At 39.7% G+C, this 20,773-nt stretch overlaps 2 protein-coding genes across 3 annotated transcripts in view; one reads left to right on the top strand and one right to left on the bottom strand.

The window, feature by feature from the left end:
• Positions 1 to 4,415, top strand: part of LOC116843285 (neuroligin-4, Y-linked) — a 219,379-nt gene extending 214,964 nt beyond the window's left edge. The window contains exon 11 of the mRNA XM_032813595.1: positions 1,042 to 4,415. Within this exon, the coding sequence (XP_032669486.1) occupies positions 1,042 to 1,623 (582 nt within the window). The 3' untranslated portion in view covers positions 1,624 to 4,415. The remainder of the gene's footprint in view (positions 1 to 1,041) is intronic.
• A 355-nt stretch (positions 4,416 to 4,770) lies between these two features.
• Positions 4,771 to 19,825, bottom strand: LOC116843286 (ras-related protein Rab6). Of its 2 annotated transcripts, none has more exons than XM_032813596.1 (6): positions 19,491 to 19,825; positions 18,801 to 18,859; positions 16,386 to 16,545; positions 15,808 to 16,013; positions 15,351 to 15,417; positions 4,771 to 10,870 (listed from the first exon to the last, which is right to left on the bottom strand). In XM_032813596.1, exons 1-6 carry the CDS (start codon positions 19,558 to 19,560, stop codon positions 10,797 to 10,799), a joined length of 636 nt encoding a protein of 211 aa, XP_032669487.1. In that variant the 5' UTR covers positions 19,561 to 19,825; the 3' UTR covers positions 4,771 to 10,796. The 2 variants fall into 2 exon arrangements, with proteins under 2 accessions (XP_032669487.1, XP_032669488.1); XM_032813597.1 differs by lacking the exon at positions 4,771 to 10,870 and adding an exon at positions 12,514 to 14,706 and having other exon boundaries at positions 19,491 to 19,824.
• Between the last annotated feature and the right edge of the window lie 948 nt (positions 19,826 to 20,773).

Below are 20,773 nucleotides of genomic sequence, written 5' to 3'. Positions count from 1 at the left end.
ACTCATTACTAATTAAAGCTCCTGGCTACTCGCAGCGCGATTTTTGATTGGTGACGTCAGAAGCGAGTAAGTGCATGCGCCAAATTCCTACAAAATACGTCCAAACAAAAAGATATATACAAAAAATGATACTTGCAATGGATTAAGCACACTTCTAAAATACTCCAAATATAGTCCTTTTGCTCTAACAATCAATAAATATATGTGTAAAATCTTCCTTTTTAACCTATAGATTTTACTTATTATCTTCTCAATATAATTTTAGATTATTTATTAATTATTAGAACGAAAAAAAGTGTTCCAAGTAGTTTAGAGAATTTTATGCTCAATCAATTGCAAACATCATTTTTTGAATATATCTTTTGATTTCGACATACTTTGTAACATTTTTGGACATGCATTTCTTCACTTCCGAAGAAATTCCGTCATAAATCAAAATGTACGCGAAGAGTAGCCACAGGAATCTTAATTATACAATTATCTTATATATTAGATTTGGTTTCCGGGTTTCAGCCGCGTAGATTCTTCTTTGTCTGATTTCGACGTTTTGCGAACATTTCAACCCGACATTTCCAGAATCTGACAGACCAACAAATTTTCCCCCATCCTTTCTCCTGATAACCACCCTCCACTTCTCTGCTTCCTCTCCCTTCCTCTATGTCAACCACTATATAAAGATAGATCTCTCAGGAGCAACTCGGCACCGGGTCGTTCCTCCCTGATAAAGCGGACTAAAATGTTCGCGAAATCGATCAGACAAAGAAGAATCCACGCGACTCAAACCCGGAAACCAAATCTAATTATCATCTATCTGTCATCTAATTATCATATATCAGAAAAACGTAAAAAAAAAGTAATTTCGATCTCAAATAAAATTTCCTAAATCGTTTTTTAAATATTTTTCCTCGTTACGAATTATAAAGTAGATAAAGTAGATGTAGCTAATAATGATATAACAAATGAAAACGATGTTATTGAATAAAAATCATTTGGCAAAGTTTCTCGATTGGACCTGAGTTTAGAAAGTATCCCATCCACCAGGTACCACCCAGATTCATCCAGAGGCTGCCGACGACCGCGAGGACGACCACTCTGGAAGTAACCTCCATGGAGAAGACGTCGTTTAACGTGTCGACAGCCATCCCCAGCGAGCTGGCCTTCGAGGACACCACGGCTCAGCCGGAGGACGGCTTCGCCGCGTACTCCACGGCCCTGAGCGTGACGATCGCGATCGGCTGCAGCCTGCTGGTGCTGAACGTGCTGATCTTCGCCGGGGTGTACTACCAGCGCGACCGTAGTAACCACCAGCACCAGAACTGCTCGAAGAAGCGCCAGGAGAACGGCCAGATGCCGAACAACATCTGCGGCGAGCTGGAGACCAAGACCGCCGAGCGCCACCACATACAGCACATACCGCCGCCGGAATTCGCCGACCTCCAGAATAATACCTGTCACGTGCCTATGCCGCCCCCGCCGCCGAAGAACACGAAACCCGGCAAGCCCGGCCAGAACCTCATCATCAGCCCGAACCAGCTTCAGCAGGAGAGCCTAGCCATGAGCGGCACCGGGACCCTGAAGAAGGGACACAATCACCCGCAGGTCATGGAGGAGCTGAGAGTCTGACTCTAGGAGACACCGCGGCCTGTCAAGTAACACGGCCGCGACAGACCCGGACAGACCGCGGAACCGCCGGACGTCACCGCGAGATCACTTCCGAGTGGTATTTTTCCGTCGACAGCCTGGCTGTGAGCGACCTCGCACGAGAGAAAGAGAGAGAGAGAGAGGCTCCTCTCTCCGCAGCTCGTGCGGAAGTTGAGGACCCGCCACTGAGAGGCTCGGTGCAGCAATGTGGCCGCGAACAGCTCGGGATTACAATACGAAAGCTAAAGCCAATATGAGGAACTACTTTGAGAATTGGTGTTCTCCGTGACACTCGAATCAAGAGAAGAGGGAAAGGCGATTCTTTAAGGTCCTCGGGACTGTGAGACTCTGAGACACTGATGGGGAATGATGAGGAAGGGACGGTGAATGAAGGATCTTTGTTGTTACGCGAGAAGTATTACGTATTAGTGCAGGGGCGTAGCTGGGATTTTGGGTCCGGATAGCGACTTTCGCTATCGATTCTCATGTAGAGGCAACAGTAGAAAGAGAGAGAAAGAGAGAGGAAGAGAAGGTCAATAAACGACTGTACGGGCCTAGAAGCCTTACATCCTTTCGCTACGCCCCTGCGTTAGTGACAACGCCATACTGTTATCGTTTTCTACCTTTCGAATTTGCGACCAACTGCCGAAAAATTACGTAGTCTTCGACGGATAGGCGAATCTGCGTAAGTAGAACTCTTCATCTCCGGAAAAAAGCGAGCTTTGGAGCGAACTTCCAAAGAGTGATTCCGAAAATTCATCGCGAAGTGAAAAATGCGCGAACGGCACATTGATTTTCCATTAATACGCCGCGCGCGCGAACTACTTGATCTGTTCTCGAATTACCCTACTTTTAAGTCACTCTACTTCCATCACATTACTTCGTGTCGTTTATGTCGCTCTAAGAGTTATATTTATCTTCCTATTTAAAAGTTCTTACTACTTGTTATTAAAAATAAATATCCTCTCTCTTATACGTTGCGAGAATATTCAATGCATTATTTTTATTTTGATAAAAATAATCTATTTTTAAAGTTACACACTTTATGATAGATTTCTTTACATCAATGCTTTAGCTAATTCCGGACAGACCTGATTTGTTTTCCAATCAAATTATTTCGACTCCAATCGATTATTTCATACCAATTTGGCGAGAACGCTGAAAACGAAAATTTATAAGCTTTTTATATATATTTTTTTTTCGTTACTTCCTTCCATTATCTTTCCATGATATATAGACTGAAGGTTCGAGTTAAATCGTACCGATACTGTCCTCGTTCTTCCGTGTAATGATGATGATAATGATGATGATAATGATGATGAAAATGATGATGATGATAAAGACGATGACGATGGTGATGTCGATTTGAGTCGCTGCCACGACGATTCATTTCTATGACGTCGATCGATCAAATGCTCAATTAAAGTCCCAGTTGACCCTTTCCTTCCCAACGACTACTACGTTTCTACGTAATTTCCACAATGTGCACATTCGTTTTCAACGATAATAACACTTCCTCACGAGAAGCTTCCGCGGAACAAAATTCCCCGATAATCTGGTCGAAAATAAATAACATACGATAAGAATTCTGACAAATTATATTGTGCAGAACAATATTCCTGTAATTCTGTTCCGAATTCAAGTGTGAAGTACACGTCAAATTTTTGCAGAACGATAATTCGATAGTTTCACTAAGAATTAGATTATAAAATAACTAAAAAAAAATCACGACGCAAATTTTTGCAAGAGAATAAAGTGTTCCGATGATTTTCTGAGAACGAAAGGGTTTAAGCAATCGACCGTGTCCCGACCGAATAAAAATTCTTTTGTAATAATTAAGGACAAAACGGAAGTCGAGCGATTCGACGCACTAAACAGCATACTGCCAAACGATCGCGAGCCGAAGATGAAAAATTGCGAATCATCAAGTGGAAAGTCGTGGAGGTTGAGAGGCCGCGGCGAAACGAGAGAAAAAAGTAACGTTTTTAACCCATCGATAATTCGAGAGAATGGGACAACTGCAAATTTAATTAATCCCTTTAAAAGTCTGGAGATTTCTGATAAGCGAGGCGGGTACTCGCGTGAGCATTGATTGATTTGTAAGACACCATTTTCATCGACAATTGTTCCCGCTACGTTAATCTTAGCGACACATTCAATTAAATTTATATTCAATTTCGTAAGGTATGAATTTAAGAGAGATGATTTAATCGGACCTTTTCATTGAGTGCCGTTTCTTCAAGCGCAGCCGTTACAATTGTTACGTCCATATCGCGCTATTTTTAAGACTGAGAACTTATTTATAAGGAAGAAGGAGAGATTAAATTTAGGATTGTCCTGTTTTTTTAAGGGGTTAAAACGTGGGTTCTTCGAAAATTCAGGCGGCGACAGACTGCTGAAGGGACTGAGCGAGTTGCGAGTTAGATAAATGTAAATAAAGGATAATTAAACTTAGGTCTGTCGCTGATGCTGTTAACGAGCGAATGGTACTGGGAGGGCTCGGGAATAGCTCCGATTGTAATAATACTGCACGTCGACGAGAGAAACGGTATGTCAGCGTAGTCGGGAGCACTGGACGTAATTTTAAATTTGTATATAATTGACATTACAATAAACTATATATAATAAACTACCAGCTACTTCAACCCCTGTTCCACCTGTCCCGAGAGGCAGATCTCATTATCATCAGTTCGCGAGGAGAGACCAAATTACGCGCCGTCGAGAAATCGATCGCTTAAAAATATATTCGCCCGGGATTAAATTAACCGAACATACTCGAAAATGGAGACGTGATTTCGAGATAAAGTCAGGAATAGATGCCTCAAAACTAGATCATTCAAAAACTAAATCTGGAGAAATATATCCAATTAACAAATGTATATTAAATATTGTCTGAAACCAATTCTCATGTATTTCCGTTCGTTTACTGAATATATACCAAATCGCGTATCAAAAGTAAATCAAAATTAAATCGGGGGAAATATATATCAAAATTAAAAGTATCTTAACGAATCTATCTTAAGATATCTTAAGGAATTGAACGAATCTTGTGGTGAAATTTGGAATCTGAGGATTTTTGAACATTTTCGAAAGAGAGAAAGAAAGAGAAGAGAGGAATTGTCCATGTTGTTTGGTGAACATAAAATTTTATTCGCTCGTTCGTTGAAGCTCTACAGTTTGAATATCGTAGTCGCGACACACATGTTATGACAAGTTTTGCAAAACTCCATTCGCGAGCCCCGATTCGAACTAATACGAGGCTCCATCTAAGACACAAGGTACAAAAAGATGGGGTTGGTTCCTTTGCCTTTGACACACGAACCCTGCGATCAGAGACGCTTTTATTTTGCTTTTAGTGGCAGTTAAAAGCGAGCGCAACCGCTCGCTCTCCCTCAAAACTCGCGGTACGGAGGAGAAACGTTTCGCAATTTGACAAATAACCGTTATCCGAAGTGTCACGTGATACTAGCTTTGAAATTATTAACTTTATAAACTACAATATATCACTTAGAGAAGATAATCAAGCAAGAGTTGGCGCCTGTAATTTTTGTTTCAAAAAATTTTAAATTAATTTGTAACTTATTACTTGTATTTACTTAAGACTTAAATTAATTTTTAATTAATTAATTAAATTAATCCGCCAGAGAATTTCAGATGCCTGCATATAAAGGTGAAAAAAAATTAAATGAGAATTAAATCAAAATATACATAAAGGTATTACAACAATAATCAAATAAGTGATTAAATAGAGAAATTAACAAAAAAAATTGTTATATAATTATAATTTTCTTAATTGTACCGTTTGACAAAATTGTATAATTTTCTTAGAAAAAACTTGATATATATATTAAATATAAGTTAAGTAAAGTTTAATCTGTCGACTAATCGACAGATAAGACGAACGGTTCGCTTTAACAAATATGGCCCATCCTCTACTATTAGGAACAAAAATTTCTCCATCTTTCGACCGTCGTGAAGTCGTCATCAGCAATTTTTGTTCCTCTGATCGCGGTTCGCCGCGCGGACATAAACGCTTTCACCCGCACAGTATACTTCCTATCGTGTCCCCTAATTGTTTACAATAATACGGTACAATCTGTGTATGCAATTGCTACAACTACGTAGCACGAAGCTGAAACGATAATCCGCCATTGCTACAGTCAGGCTTGGAAAGCGTTATAATTTCGGTGAATTTAATTTTCGATGTCACGGTCACGGAAAAGTGAACTTCATTTTGTAACGATAATTTATCTATACACGAGTACAGAGTGCCTGCGAACATCGTGTGAAATATGTTTTTCCTCGTAATTTACCCCGATAACCGTCATCGAGACGAATTCAACAACGTGTCACAAACGTTGTTGAAGGTCTCTCGCGTTTAGGAAAGCAGGAAGATATCGTCGATTCTCTGGAAAAAAGAAAAACTTGCGTGACAAAATTCTGTTCTACGTTCTGCCCTTTCCTATTCTGTTCTCTTCACGAGATTTCACCTTCTCTTTCCCTACATTACGAGCACAGGACATCTTGCATACGTATCGTTCGCACCGGAATTTGAACTCATCGAAATTATACCGATTTCGATCCACCGTTGCTACTCGACTAGGACCCTTACTTTATGCTACAGCAAACAATAAACAATAGCAAAAGGACCGCTCCTTCTCTCGTTCGACATAACCACTCCTATAACGAAGTTCTCGTCTCGACATATTTATATATTTATATACCTTTGTATAATTATATATATATATAATAAGTCGTAAATGCACTTGAGGCTCCGGTCTAGTCGGAACATTCGTTTCAATTGTACCCCTCAACATTAATTAGCCTAATTGGAGCTCTTTACCGCTATCAAGTCTCTTTTAGCACCACGCGTTGAACACTAAGAAACAATTCCAACAATTATATTTAATATTAATAATGTCACTGTGTTAAATATTAATATTAGATATCGATACAAGTGTGCGACATTACGAGATGTCCATATTGAAGATAAATAATAACAATCGTACAGTATAAAATGTTAGTTTCCTTCTTTCTTATTAATTCTCAATAAAAGTCTTCTAAGCTTCCTCTCAACGAAAGTACTTGACTCGTTAATCTCTTAATTTAGTGTTCAGTTGCACGAAGTCTCTCTCTCGAGATCTAACGATGAAACAAGGAGACAATATTTCTCGGTTGTTAGAAAAGTGCTTATGCCGCAAACGTAACCGTCATCGGTCGAATATCAATTGATAATCGACGAGCAATTAAAGTGACTGCTCGATTCACTACACGACGATCATTTCGACTAGATCGGCATACTTCGGTTTACTTATCAGTTACATCTATGGGAAAGACATCGCCTGCAACTTTCCTGCGATGCTTCGCTCCTTCTCCACGAAGAGTAGGATACACCGCGCGGTTCCCTTTAAGCTTTCTCGTAAGGACCGCATCGCACTCCCAAGAGAAAGATTAACGGGATAAATATTCATGAATTTATACATTTATGAATTGGGCAATTTATAAATGTACGACTTTCATTATATTTATACAAGGAAAATTTCTTCATTCTCTCGCCGCCTGGGATTATTGCAGGCGAGTGTCTTTCCCTGCGAAACAAATAAAAGAGGGATGCGCACACGTTTAAGGGCGGATTCGAGAAAGAAAGAGAAGGAGAAAGAGAGAAAGAAAGAAAGAGAGAGAAAGAGAGTTCCACTCTTCTCTCAAGTCTTGTAAAATTCCGAAACAAATAATTCTCATGATCCAAATTAATGTCAAGTCCCGAGAAATTAATCACTCGATCACGGACTAATTTGTTTCGACATGTATTGTTTCGCAAAATGTGATGAAGTGTAGACCAATTAATTGGTTTGTCTGTTGCGCTGAATTTCGAATCTAAACCGCAAAATCGATGTAATTTAATAAAGCAGGCGAAAACGCTAGTCGAGTGAGCTAATTGAGTAACGTGTAACTCGACAATACGAACGACACAATCACTTACGATGGTGAGATATGATTGATTGATTCGTGATCGTTGGGTCATTATATTATATTTGTGCTAACAAATCATAATCACAGTAACATACAAATTCAACATATACACGAGTGATGATTACGATGAAGCCTTCCGCGTGAAAGTATAATTGAGCCCTCACAACTTTTCCCTATATTAAACTTCATAGATCCGCCCTCGAACGCGTTGCCTCGAAATAGTGCTCGGAAAAACCATCTCGCGGTACATACTCAATATTGCTGTGCGACACTGTCGGATTAACGCTACACGACACGTTATATAGGGGCTGGCTAGAGAGAGATAGTGCCTGTCCCTCTGCACTCGTCTCTGTCAATTTTGTCCAAAAATATATGTTACTTCGCGTCGTCACGGCTTTAAGTGAACAAAAGCCAGCCAAGTAAACGAACCTTTCTTATTTGGAGAAGTAACTTATTCATACGGAGGCATGAATATACTACAAATTATACAGATTATGATATACAAGTGGATAATGGATAAATTTGATTTTTATACCGAATGTGAGTATATCGATTAATTCACTCGTTATTCTAAATTTATCAAATTTTATTTCTTACTATTCTCAGCATAATTCGATGTATTCGATGTATCGAATGGAAAATATGAGCAGTCAATAAAATATTCTGGCAAAATTGTAATTTTCTGTACATAAAATGCGCACAACTCAAGTATGGTGAAAATAAGTATTTGTAGTATGTGAAAATAATTCGTGTCGCGCTTAGGCGATCTGCGAGTGCAAAGGGACAGAGACGACGTGGCTAGGGCTCGTGGAGAGATTTCGCGTGAAGCACGGCTAATAATTGATTTATTACTCCGACAAGCCTCGATTAATCGTCTTCTAGAGAAACATTCGACGGGTGTTTGCGTTTGGCGTAGCGTAGGCGTCTCCTCTCTTGCACAAATGACCAAACGTCCGTTTTTAACAAATTCAATTGAACTCAACGATGCCTTTCTCGAATTGCGCGGATTCCGCACGGATTCTCGGACACGATTAAATTTACCGTTTGTACACGTGCGACTTACAATTGTCATCTAAATTCAACCGTTAATGCCCTGAATTTAAATTCAAAAGTTAATAATCCAAATGCAATTGTCGGCAGCTCGAGTGCAAATCGAGTTGCCGGTAATTTACACTTTGCATCGAGCAGTTTTACAACATCGTATAACGAGGCGATTCACTCTTGATTCAGGTGTTAACTTCTCGGACATCTTCCAAACGTCCCGCGGGACGTTCCTCGGAAACATTTGTGCAATTAACTCGTTCGGGGGAAATAGAACGGATACATGTGTACACAGGTGCGATTGAACGTTTGCGGAATATATCACACAGGAGAGCACAAGGCAAGCGACGACTCCCAATGAAAGTGAACTCGCAGGTGACTTTGGTCGTTTGTGCACGCACGCGTAACTCCCCTAACGGCGTCGGCCTACAGACTTGAGTCTCGTTATCAAGTTATAGTCGCTTATTATCAAGAGATATCGAAAAACGTCTATAAAGATTCGTAATACGTGGTACATTAGAAAGATCCTCGAACGAACAACACCTCGCCGATAAACACGTGCTGTCTTTGAGAAACTCGCGAACTCATCGTAATTAGCTTAGTAGCGGCTTAATTAAATCCCACGGAGAACGATTACTTTCAGTCATGCTTCGCCCATTTCTTTCCCCTCTTATATCCTCCACCTTTCTTCTCACTAAGTACACGCGATCGAGCTGTGTTCCTTCTCCTCAAGCTTCGCCTGTCTTTTGTGCGCGTTGGTTACAATACAGAATCTCCGAACGAAGAGACAGTGTGTATGTGTGTGTACGTGTGCTCAAACTTGGAAGGATGTAGCGGTGATTTCCACTAATCGCAGACCAGCCGGCGAATTGATTCTTTCCCTACGGCGACCATCAATCGATCGAACACACCTGACATTTAAGAAAGACAAAGAGACGCCTCAGCCGTCTCGCAATAATTCATATTCCATTGACAAATGTAACTTTTGAATATCGAACGAAACGAATGAAAAAGATCAAATGCCACGTGAGACAAGTGACATCATAAATAATTTTAGTTGAGCAGAAATATGTCACTGAAAAAGAATATATCGCGCAAACAGCACTAAACAACAATTGAACACAATAGCATAAAATAATTAAAAAAATTGCATATATGACGGATTAATCAGACACTCATTGATATTGCAATCATGTAATCGATATGTATGGCCAATTCTTTCTGTTATTTCAAAGTCTCTAAGCTCTGACGTGTCTGGAATTCAATCGAAAGCATAAATGTATCTCGAGGAATCTCGATTGAGTTACCGCTGTAGATAAGAAGTCAATCGCAAAGATTAGAAGACACTTTCGATAAGAATGATGATATGTAGGATTCATCAGAAGCCGAGAGATATTGGTTAAGATCGACATAAACGCCGCCGTGACGATTCAACTCCGCAACCCCCTCGCGTCGATTGGTCACAGACACGTTATCACAATCATCACACGAACTCCTATGCGAATAACAATATCAATTTCTACGATAGTCATCCCACAATTATCCCTAATTGTCCTCACTACAAATTGACACTTGCGACACGTCCGAATGAAAGCCTCACCGCTTTCGCGTTGATTGAAAAACCATCGAATTGTATTCGTGACTGCAATATCCGCGGGAACCGCGTTCCGCGCCGAGATATTTGTAATTCTACGCGAGAGGGTTGAACCAGTTCGACTGTAGGGGTTGAGAGGGGCAGCGAAGGGGATTCACGTGGATTCCGCAGCTATCATCGTTTCAAGCTTAAACGGAGAGTGACTCCCTAGAGGAACACCCCGACGCGAGGGGTGTGCTCGCCTGTTTACATGAGTGTGTATGTATGTGTTGCTTTTTTTCGTTTTTTTTTCTTTTATCATTATCTTTGCACGAAGCCGGCCCGAAAACAACGCAAGTAGCTAGTATTAGATATCGCTCGAGTTCGTCTAGTAGCACTTGAAACGATACTTAGGGCCCGAGATCGGCGACGAAGGGCCCCTGTTCCCTTATCGACGTCAGAAGAAGCCAGCAGCGTCTCGCAATGGTATGGTGATTCGTGTCAGGAGATTGACCGCGATCTCTTTTTCCCCTGTTCGTTTCTCTGTCTCCTTGGATACAGACGAATCTCCCTAGCAGATACAGCCGCTCTCCCCCTCCGACTCGGAGCCGTTCTGCATCGGCGATTGATTCTGCAAGTCGACAGCTGCTTTTGTCTGTTAAGGCGTGTGCATTTTTTCAAGCGTGTGCATTCTTATCACAAACGGTAATCTCATTTCTCTCTCTCTCTCTCTCTCACACACACACACACACACATACAGACACACATACATACACTTCGATGTTTCTCGGAAAAAGATAATTAAATCCCGCAATCCTGACTACGATTAAAATACATTGAAACAAAAAAAGTCAGGGTACGTTGAAGTAAATTAAAAGTGCGCGATCGTGAGATACACGTTGGAATTGAAAATTGAGAGACATTAACGGTCCAAACTGAAACATACTAAAATCGACAGGAAGCGAGAAATTAGAGCACGTCGAAATTGAGAAGCAGATCACAGTCGAAGCCTGATATGTATGAACAAATTGAAAGAGTTGAAACATATATACACACGTACTAAAATTATGTACATGTAAAACTTGAAACACATTAAAATACAATTACAATGACATTTGGTACGCTTCTAATATGTACATGATACATCCCTCGTGTATCCCAAGATTTCTCTTTCTCGTATGACGTGAACTCCTGCTGTATTCGACATATCTTTAGCTCTCAATTTTCAGCTCAGGCAATTATCCGACTGATCTCGCCGAGAAAAGGGGTGTAAAAGTGTGTATTGCGAAAAATAAGATACCAAGAACTGATGCAATGTTTGCAATTTGGCAATGTTATTGGCCAGTAAATACATTATTGCACTTGGTAAACATTTGATTGATAGCCTTAAACTTAATCAATGCGTGTCGATGTTTTCGATTAAACGCTACAATGAGTTCATACAAACCATGATAAAGTACATACAATGCAGTCCTTAGTGATACACTACGGTAATGACGATTTTTTTTTCAGCAATATCTTCCTACCAAATTACTCAAATGTTTAAATGTCCATCCGATCAATTATAATTCAATAACCGTCGCCGTTAAATCGACGATTAATTTGTCTCTGATTAATAATAATCATATGACAATACAATATAGCCTGATTATGTACTACATCGCGCGATTTAATTTCTGCCTATCAGAGCTGAAAAAGGTGACAATCGAAAAGCGTATAAAAGTTCGAAAACGGGACGGAGAGTGTCATAACATTACGTGTTATAAGCCTGTTAAAGCACAGAGAAAATGTGCCGTGAAGCAAACTATCACAGAATGTAAAACTAAAAATAGATATGTCAATCGAAAAGTCAATCGAAAGTTCGGAAATGAGCCGAATTGACCAATTCGAAAATTGATCTCCTAATTTAATACGCTAAAAATTAATCGACCATCGATACATTATCGACTCAATTCGAGAATATACAGCAATATCTTTTGAGATATTAAATTATTCAAAAATATTATGTACTAAAAAAAAAAAAAATTTGCCTTTCCAATCAATTTGTTAATTCTCGTAACTTTGCTTTTCCGATAATTACGTTTGACGGATCTCTCGAGGATGCTAGTACGAGAAGAGACGATTGAAGAAGAAATACGCAAGTCTCAAGCAAAGCAAAAAAAAAAGGAAAAAAAGATTAAAACGCACTCGAAAAAATATTTTCGAGAAAGGCAGGTTGAAAAATAAAGGAGAAACGACGGAAAAGTGGCATAAGGGATAAAAAAATACAACGGACGAGAAAACAACGATTAAAAATAATGGTGTCTGAAGATTCCTTTTTTTTTATATATAAATTAAAACGTTACAATGATGGACGAATCGTCAACAAACGAGTCATTAAAATTAGCTTACTGGAAATCAGAGTTCTTCTCTATCGTTATCCCAATTGTCATTCTGTACACAACTTTAGACAAACGTATTCTCCCTTTTCTCTTCGGTTTAGCGTGTATACGTGAACAAAACTAAATAGACTAAGAAAAGACAACACACGAGTAAGATTTCAACGAAAAGGAAAAAAATACAATGCTTCGATTATGCACGGTTAAGTCCGGGACTGTACAAGGGTCGTTCGTTTATATTATTGTACTCTTAAAGTATTCGTAGAAAAGAGATATAATTAACTGCTAATTAGTTATCCACAAATACCGTAGAAAAATTGTTTTCAAATCCTCCCTCGCTTTCGATTTTTCTTCTGTTAAATATATATATTTCGAGTTTTCTTTAGCGATATAGTTAACATACTGCGTCAGCTGCTATATTCATTTTTTTCGTTTTCTTTTTTCTACAATGTCCGACAGAGCGAGAATCTGCACTATCAGCCCTCAGGGCTTAATTTATGACGATTGAAAGAGCTACTAAGTTAATTTATCATTGAGACGATTATGTCGACGTGACTGCATTTACGCAACGCGTTCATTCTGCTATTCGTAATCTCCGAACCAATTGTCGCGAAATATCGTAAATTCAAATGCAGCATCGTGTCATATGTATCGCATATATTGTTCTTATCTATTGCAAAAATACGTAGAATAATTAATAAAATTAATAAATATTTCCCTCCGGGAAATTGCGATAAATAAAGAACACGTAGAAAACTGCGACTCTAATATCCAATCAATTAACGTGAGTTTGAGCAACTATATCAACGTATATTTGTATCTATTCGCGTAAAAAAAATATAAGATATTAAACAATCAGTATTAACAAGCAAGATAGGCTTAGGTGAACTCTGAGACATTCATCAAGGCCGTCTCAACCCTCATAGCTCTGATTCATATCGTACGAAGAGAAAGGAAGTCGTGATCGAGCTAGAAAAGCGAATAAAAATAACTCCGCGTCCAAAAAGGAAATAATATTTGTAACATAATTTATAGCGTAGGGAAAAAAATCGTGAGACACGATAATTGCCTTAATCGTGGTCTTTCAATAAGTCCCCGAGTAACGAAAATCATATTCGATGGAATGTTTACTGCAGTTCCTGAATTCACAGGAATCTCAGTCTCAATCTCCGGCTTCTCACGAGCTACTAAAAAGCCACAGCGTGTTTCTGAAGGAGGCCACATTTACGACCGAGGAAGCCTGAGAGAGGCCTCAAGATTCAGGGCTGAGAGGGTTAACGGCCCTTTCTACGAGTCTTTCTAACATACGGAAACACGTCATTGTGTAAAAGCAGTCTTAAAAGCTACTGTGTGAAGCCGTACTTGATTTTCTCTCGTTTTAATAAGAAATCGTTGCTGCTCAGTGCGCGGTGGCCCCCCGCGCGGTTCTCTCGGCCTCGCGAGAGGCACAGGCCGATAGTGATCATCGGTACCCTAACGACCTAGGTCATTAACTTATAAGTTAACTTAGCTCAGTGTGTCTTGTCTACCGATCAGGGCATCGAACGGAAATAGAATTGCATCGTTATATTCTCTCTCTCTTTCTCTTTCTCTCTCTCTCTCTATCTCTCTATCTATCTATCTCTCTCCGCGGGGTGAGGCGCGAATTAATAAATTAATAACGTTTAATATTAGTACGATATAAGTAAGTATGCGTGTCCCGTATGAAAATTTCCAAAGAGCAACTCTCAACCGCGCGAATCCTTCGAAAATAATTCCGCGCGCGGGTAAATAATAATAAATTGATATTACCGCTAATATATCATATTATTTAATACTAATATATTATTATTTACACTGAATAAAGCTCTTACACTGAGAGACCGAGAGAAGTCACCTTGGAAATTTCCCGCGGGGAAATCGGTTAATCGCTCTCGAAATGAGTCACCAAACCGATCACCAAAAGCGACTCTGGGACGGTTCGGGCCCCATTCGCGCGAGCTTATCAAAGGCTGCTTTCGATTCGATACCCTGCTACCGTCAGGCCGACGACGACTTAGCATGCACAACTGCTCTCCGAGGCTTTCAGTTCGATTGGCGTGTCCTTGAGCACTACCTCTTGCACTACGGATTAAAGAACGTATTAAGGAAAACACAAAAGTATAACGCAAACAAATGGAACGTCCGGCGGATAAGTCGCCAAAGAAATCCGTTTGAAATCAAGAGCGAGAAATTAGAGGAAACAGGAAATAGCTCGTTGGGAGAAGAAAAATGAGAGAGAGAAACAAAGAAAAAGAAACAGAAACTCGAGAAAGTGGAGTACGTGCCGATGAAAATCTGATATATCTCCGATATCCTGGAAAGAAATATATCCAACAGAACGGTTCAAAATGTGCGAGAACCAATAACAATCTCGTATTTCTGATATCCCCTGAAAAGAAGCTGTTACTAATAATATTGAAATCAAATGGAATTTCATATAGATTATCAAATAAAACCCGGAAATAGAATAAAGAAAGAGGTAAATGGAGAGATAGATAAGCAGATATAGAAAAAGACATGAAGATATGAAGAGAACGATTCGGCTGAAGGAAACGGTGAGTGAGGAATGACGAAAAGTCGATACTAAAAAAATGCGTGGGTGTAATTCGCGGGAATAACAGGTGCGGCGAGAATTATGTACACGCGAAATGAAGTCGCCGCGCGAATGTCTCTGCAAGAGTGCCATGCAAAAAGTGCATGCAGTGAGTATCTTACGCAAAGGATACTGTCTTCGGGAGGCTTGTTTTCGGTGGAGTCCATACCCGGCAAAGCCGCCGCTACTCTTCTAAACAGCTAAAATTAATAATTAACGATAATTCTGCCCTGCTTCCTGCCGTTGGAGAAGAGCTCTCAGTCACAACAAAATCTACCGACACCTTCGCGAGGAGTGAAATTTATCGGAGTTATCGAATTAATCGATTGAAAGGTAAAATGACAACTCTCCGTGAAAATCTCGGTGTTTCGTGGAAAAGATTAATTTGGAGCATGTTTTCGTTCAATTGACAATTATATCAAATTCTAATACTAATAACGATAATTCTAATAACAAATTTTAATTGATAATAATGCTAATAGCGTAATGAACTTATCGAAATTTGAAAAACGCAGGAAATGCATTTTGTCCTCGAGGCGGACTTATGGCACATAAAATATGCAGGCTATAAAAAATGTGTGAAATGATACCTGTTTAACATTGTAGCCAGCCTTAGCACTAGTTTCGATAAACATCACATTTAGTTCCTTTGCTTTCCGCTCGCCTTCCTCCGTCGAAACTTGCCTCTTATCACTCAAATCTGTTTTATTGCCCACTAGCATAATTATCACATCACTTCCTCTTTCAGTCCGCACATCGTCTATCCATTTGGATGTTTGGTGAAACGAGTTGGCGTCTATTAAATACGCAATCTTAATTTTAGGGTTCTTTTGTCGGATGTGCCGGTAAAATAGTTTGCCGGCAGCCAGACAACTGTATTATTATCATTGCATTCAATTATTATCGGATTAAGTATATTCAAATTTAAAGAAAAGATTTTTAATTAAAAAGCTTTATATTTTATTATCGTACGATGGAATTTCAAACGATACGATTGCGCAGACATATTAAATGCTTCACAGCTAGCTATTTGATCGACAAATTTGCAGTTCGGAAGGAAGAATCGCTGCTACCGGCACAAGACTTTTCGGCACACATATTCCTTTTATATATATATATATATATATATATATATATATATATATATATATATATATCGGATGCTTACTGGTAATATCGTAAACAACCACCGCGACTGTGGAATCTCTGATGTAACTAGGTATCAGAGAGCGGAACCGCTCTTGCCCCGCTGTATCCCACAGCTGTAATCTCACGGTTCTATCTTCGAGATACATAGTTTTGCTTAAGAAGTCTATACCTATCGTAGCCTGCAACACACCGGATCACGACACTAAAGTCACCCAATCGACTTCTCGTATCATGCAAACATGAAAACTCTCAAACATGCAAACGAACTTGCTCTTGGAAATTCAAAACAAGATTGGGGACACTTTAATCTAACATTAAAAAAAAAACAAATTAACTTGATTAGGGCGCAATGCATTATTTATACAAATATACACACTTTAAATTATACACATGTAAATTTAATTATCAATATTGTTTTTATATTAGTCGTATTTTATGTAAAATTAGAAGTCTCTATAAAACTTTAATAAAATGAAAAGTAATAGCAGAAAAATGATTTTAAGGCATTAAAAATTCAGATGCATTCACTTCTCCTATAAAATTTCCTATAAAAAATTCTCCATAAAAGTAACGATATCGGAAAGTTGTGCCAACTGAAAGGGAGATAGGAAGCATCGTGCAATAATTCAATTAAATAATTCAATGAGCGCAATCGCTCATATTACATATTTACGTTGTGTAACCCGATACCAAATCCCCAAATTTATTGCAAGTACTCATGCAGAATTGCATAGTCAATAAATTGCGTTAAGCGAGAGGCATTCCGGAATACTCGGTAAACACGTAATTAATTAACGTAGGGTGAAGAAATTATTGGAAAGATGAAAATAGCGTGTGACACTATAACGTATTTTCAGAGTGAGATAACAATGGTAAAAGTGCACAAATACAAAAGCAAGTTATCGGCCTTCTACAAATTTCTTCGTCTATCTATGTCTACTAGAAAAAGTCGATATCTCAGTTCCCTACTACCTCTCCTGCTAGCGTTAGGTCTGCTCGTTCTAACTGCTCTTTCTTGCAATTTTTCTGCGCACGTGTGTGACATTCAAGAAAAACAAGCGAAAAAAGAAAGCATAGAAAGTGCGAACCGACAAGCATTCGATGGTTTTTTAGTATTTTAGAAGTATTTTAACTTGTTAGTCATCAGCTGTTAATTGCATGGCGCATTAAAAAAACAAGATTATCATTAATCGACAAAACTAATATCGAGAAAATTAATGAATTGAATGTTTACACCGAGGATTCAGGGAATGAATTGTGTGCGAAAAATACACAATGAGTTTATTGCAGATTGTGTTTATGTAAAAAAAAAGATGATTTAATGTGTGAATATAAGCCAAAGCGGCCGATGTCAATTGGCGAATATAAGTCGAAGAAGAATTTCAATTGTGATCCCAATTCTCCCAATTTGTAATCAATTCAGATTATAATCAACTGAAATTGGTGTATGTCCCCATAGCTGTATAAATAATAGCAAGGTTTAATTCTGTTATATATCGACATCCAACGAGATGTTAATTAACCTCAAATTGGTTGTGCATTAAAATGCGAATGAAATGATTTCAACGATATGACGGATATATGTGCCTGCATAACACCAGCTATTGTTTCTTTCTTATCTAAAGAAACTATGTCAATGGGTGAAGGTTTCCCAATGCTATTCCACGCACGACAGTTTATAGGCAAATACAATAGTTCTCATTCAGTACAGGGCTTATCAGGTTCAATAGCCAAGAAGTTTACTGCCTACTATGAGATATGTGAATAAGTGACAGACGAACTCTATCAATTATCGAAGAATCATGTCTTATACAGAAGTTGGTTTAATTTTAACGAAACATGTGCCACGTGAATTTCTGATAAAATTGAAAAGAGAAGCAAGATTCTTGAGATAAATAACTAACAAGTGTTTGTGATACAAAAATGGGTGCAATACGTTAGTACATCCTCTTGTAAGTTTGAAAAAAAAAACGTGGCGTCCAATTTTAATGAAACATATGCCACGTGAATTTCTGATCAAATCGAAAAGAAATAAAATTCTTAAGAGATAAACATCCAATAAGTGTTTATAATAAAAAGATGGCAGCAATGCAACAGTATATCGTTTTGTGACTTTGAAAAAAAACGTGACATTCAATTTTAATGAAAGCATATATCACCTAAATTTCTGATAAAACTGAAAAGTAAAATTCTTAAATATCCAATATGTGCTTGTGTGGTAAAAAGAACAATACGTCAGTATATCATCCTATAAGTTAAAAAAGCGTAGCATGTACACGGTGCACCATATTTTGCATAGCCTACACGCACATTCATTCAAGGAAAACAGATGCAGGTGATGTAAGTGTAAGAGCATACACTGCAAGTATGATTAATTAGTGCACACACATATAGCAATTAATCATTGAGGAGACAAACTAGAGTCATCACATACCTGGTACGTGTTGTCAAAGCTGTCATACATAAACCGTGTAATGAGAGAAGTCTTCCCGACTGTAATGCAAAATTACATAGTTCTTTCATTCTGAAAACGACTTAAAAGATTATCTACATTTTTTATCGCCTTCTCTTTCAACTTCGCCCGGTATACTCTGAATGATTAATCCACGAAACTTAGGCGACTATCGGTCCTCGTTAAATTTGCATCTCGCGCACGTAGCGAGGCCCCGACGTGATCTACACACGTTCGAGCAAAATTGACGCTCAGCGAGCGGCGACACGTTCAACAACGAGGAGGAGAGGTCTCCCCGTGTCGGGTCGAACTGACGATTCGGCTCGGGGCCATCGCCGTCGCGCATTTAGCACCGAGTCTAGCGCGGCGCGTTAATCTGCAAAAAGCACTGCCGGTCGCGCAAAAACACAAGGCGGCGCGTTTAGCGCTAAACGCGCGGCCAGAAAACTCGAGCGCAGTTACACACGGCGACGCCGTGTCATCGTGGACGGCACGAGCGGTGGGGAATATTGATCCATAACCTAGAAGGCTACCAGGCGACGTCGGCAAGAAGGGTCGTCACCCCGACTGGGATCCGGCCGAGGGACCGGCCTTCGCGACTGACCCTAATCGATTCGCGCGAATCGTCGGGACGGCACTTGGCACTTCGCACGACCAACGAGGAACACTCACCGCTCTGCTCGCCGAGAAAGACGAGCTTGAACTTCCGCAACGGGTTGCCGAAATCGCCCGAGGACGACATGTTTTTCTTTCAGCCTGAGGTGACGGTCTCGCGGTGCCTGACCGGCGGGTGAAAACACAACTCGAATGACCGATTACGCGCTCTCTCAACGGCCGTTCCGTCGAGTCATTTAAACGACCAGCTGTGCCGGCTAAGATGAAACGCTCCACCAAACCGTCTCTCTCGATCACAGGCTGTGAACGGGGCCGCGCTTGACAGCTCGCGACGCTCGCTTGGTTGCCACTCCTAGCTTGCCAGGCGGCCACGTTTAACTGGGAAGTGACGTCGCGCGATCGCCGAGGATGCCGAGGCACCTAGACGGCGCCACGTGACTTCCGTGAGTCAAGAGAAAGAGAGACAGCCGTCGCGCGCGCAGCGACGTCCAATCCTACACGTTGATAAGAAACAATTGAGAGTGAAGCCCACGGCACACGATGCTCAATTCTCTGCTGTGCAGGCAGCGCGATCATTTCGATGACGGCAACGTTCATTATTTCGCGCATGACGTTACCGCGACACAATGTGTGACAGTCAAATACGCGAACGAAACTTGAGCATGTGATCGCTCCCGATGCACTGATTGGTGCATGCAAGGAAGCATGCGCAAGATAACGAATGTTGTCATCATCGAAATTATGCCGCGCACAGCGAAGAACTGAGCATCGTGTGCCGCAGGCTTAAGCAGAATCTTAGAAAGGGGATCGAACCGAGAGAACGGAATAGCGAGCCTGGTTGGCTGTTGCTTTATTGTTGTCATCGTCATCCCGACGGGGAATGTTCGAGGTGCATAGCACCAAAATGACACATATTTAAAGCGGGTTTAGCTCTCTCTTGCTCTTTCTCATGTCTATAAACGCTTTAGTCCAGTATAGACTAGCTGCTATCTAAAATTACTGAGAGATATCGCTCGAGATAAACAGGGAGTACATAGTCGACACATATTTCACTGTTTACATATTTCAAATATTTTGAAAATACGATATCCTGTTAATCATTCGATTCGACCTATTCACACCTATTGGAATATTCATTATGAATATCTCTATGCGATATTTTAATAATAAAAAACTTTGATAAGTATTATTACATTAGCGTGAAACATGTAACGATATAACGATATTCATTCATATTCATTCATATTTATTGCTATATCAGAATAATTCTATTATATTTCTGTTAGTCGATTTTGTTTGATTCAAGGATATCGTTGAGAACGAGTATCGTATTAAGGAAG

The sequence above is a fragment of the Odontomachus brunneus genome, unplaced genomic scaffold (assembly GCF_010583005.1).
Source record: "Odontomachus brunneus isolate Ranch 3 - 2012 unplaced genomic scaffold, Obru_v1 Obru_scaffold_031, whole genome shotgun sequence".
Classification (NCBI taxonomy): domain Eukaryota; kingdom Metazoa; phylum Arthropoda; class Insecta; order Hymenoptera; family Formicidae; genus Odontomachus; species Odontomachus brunneus.
This window is presented reverse-complemented; position numbering and strand designations above follow the sequence as displayed.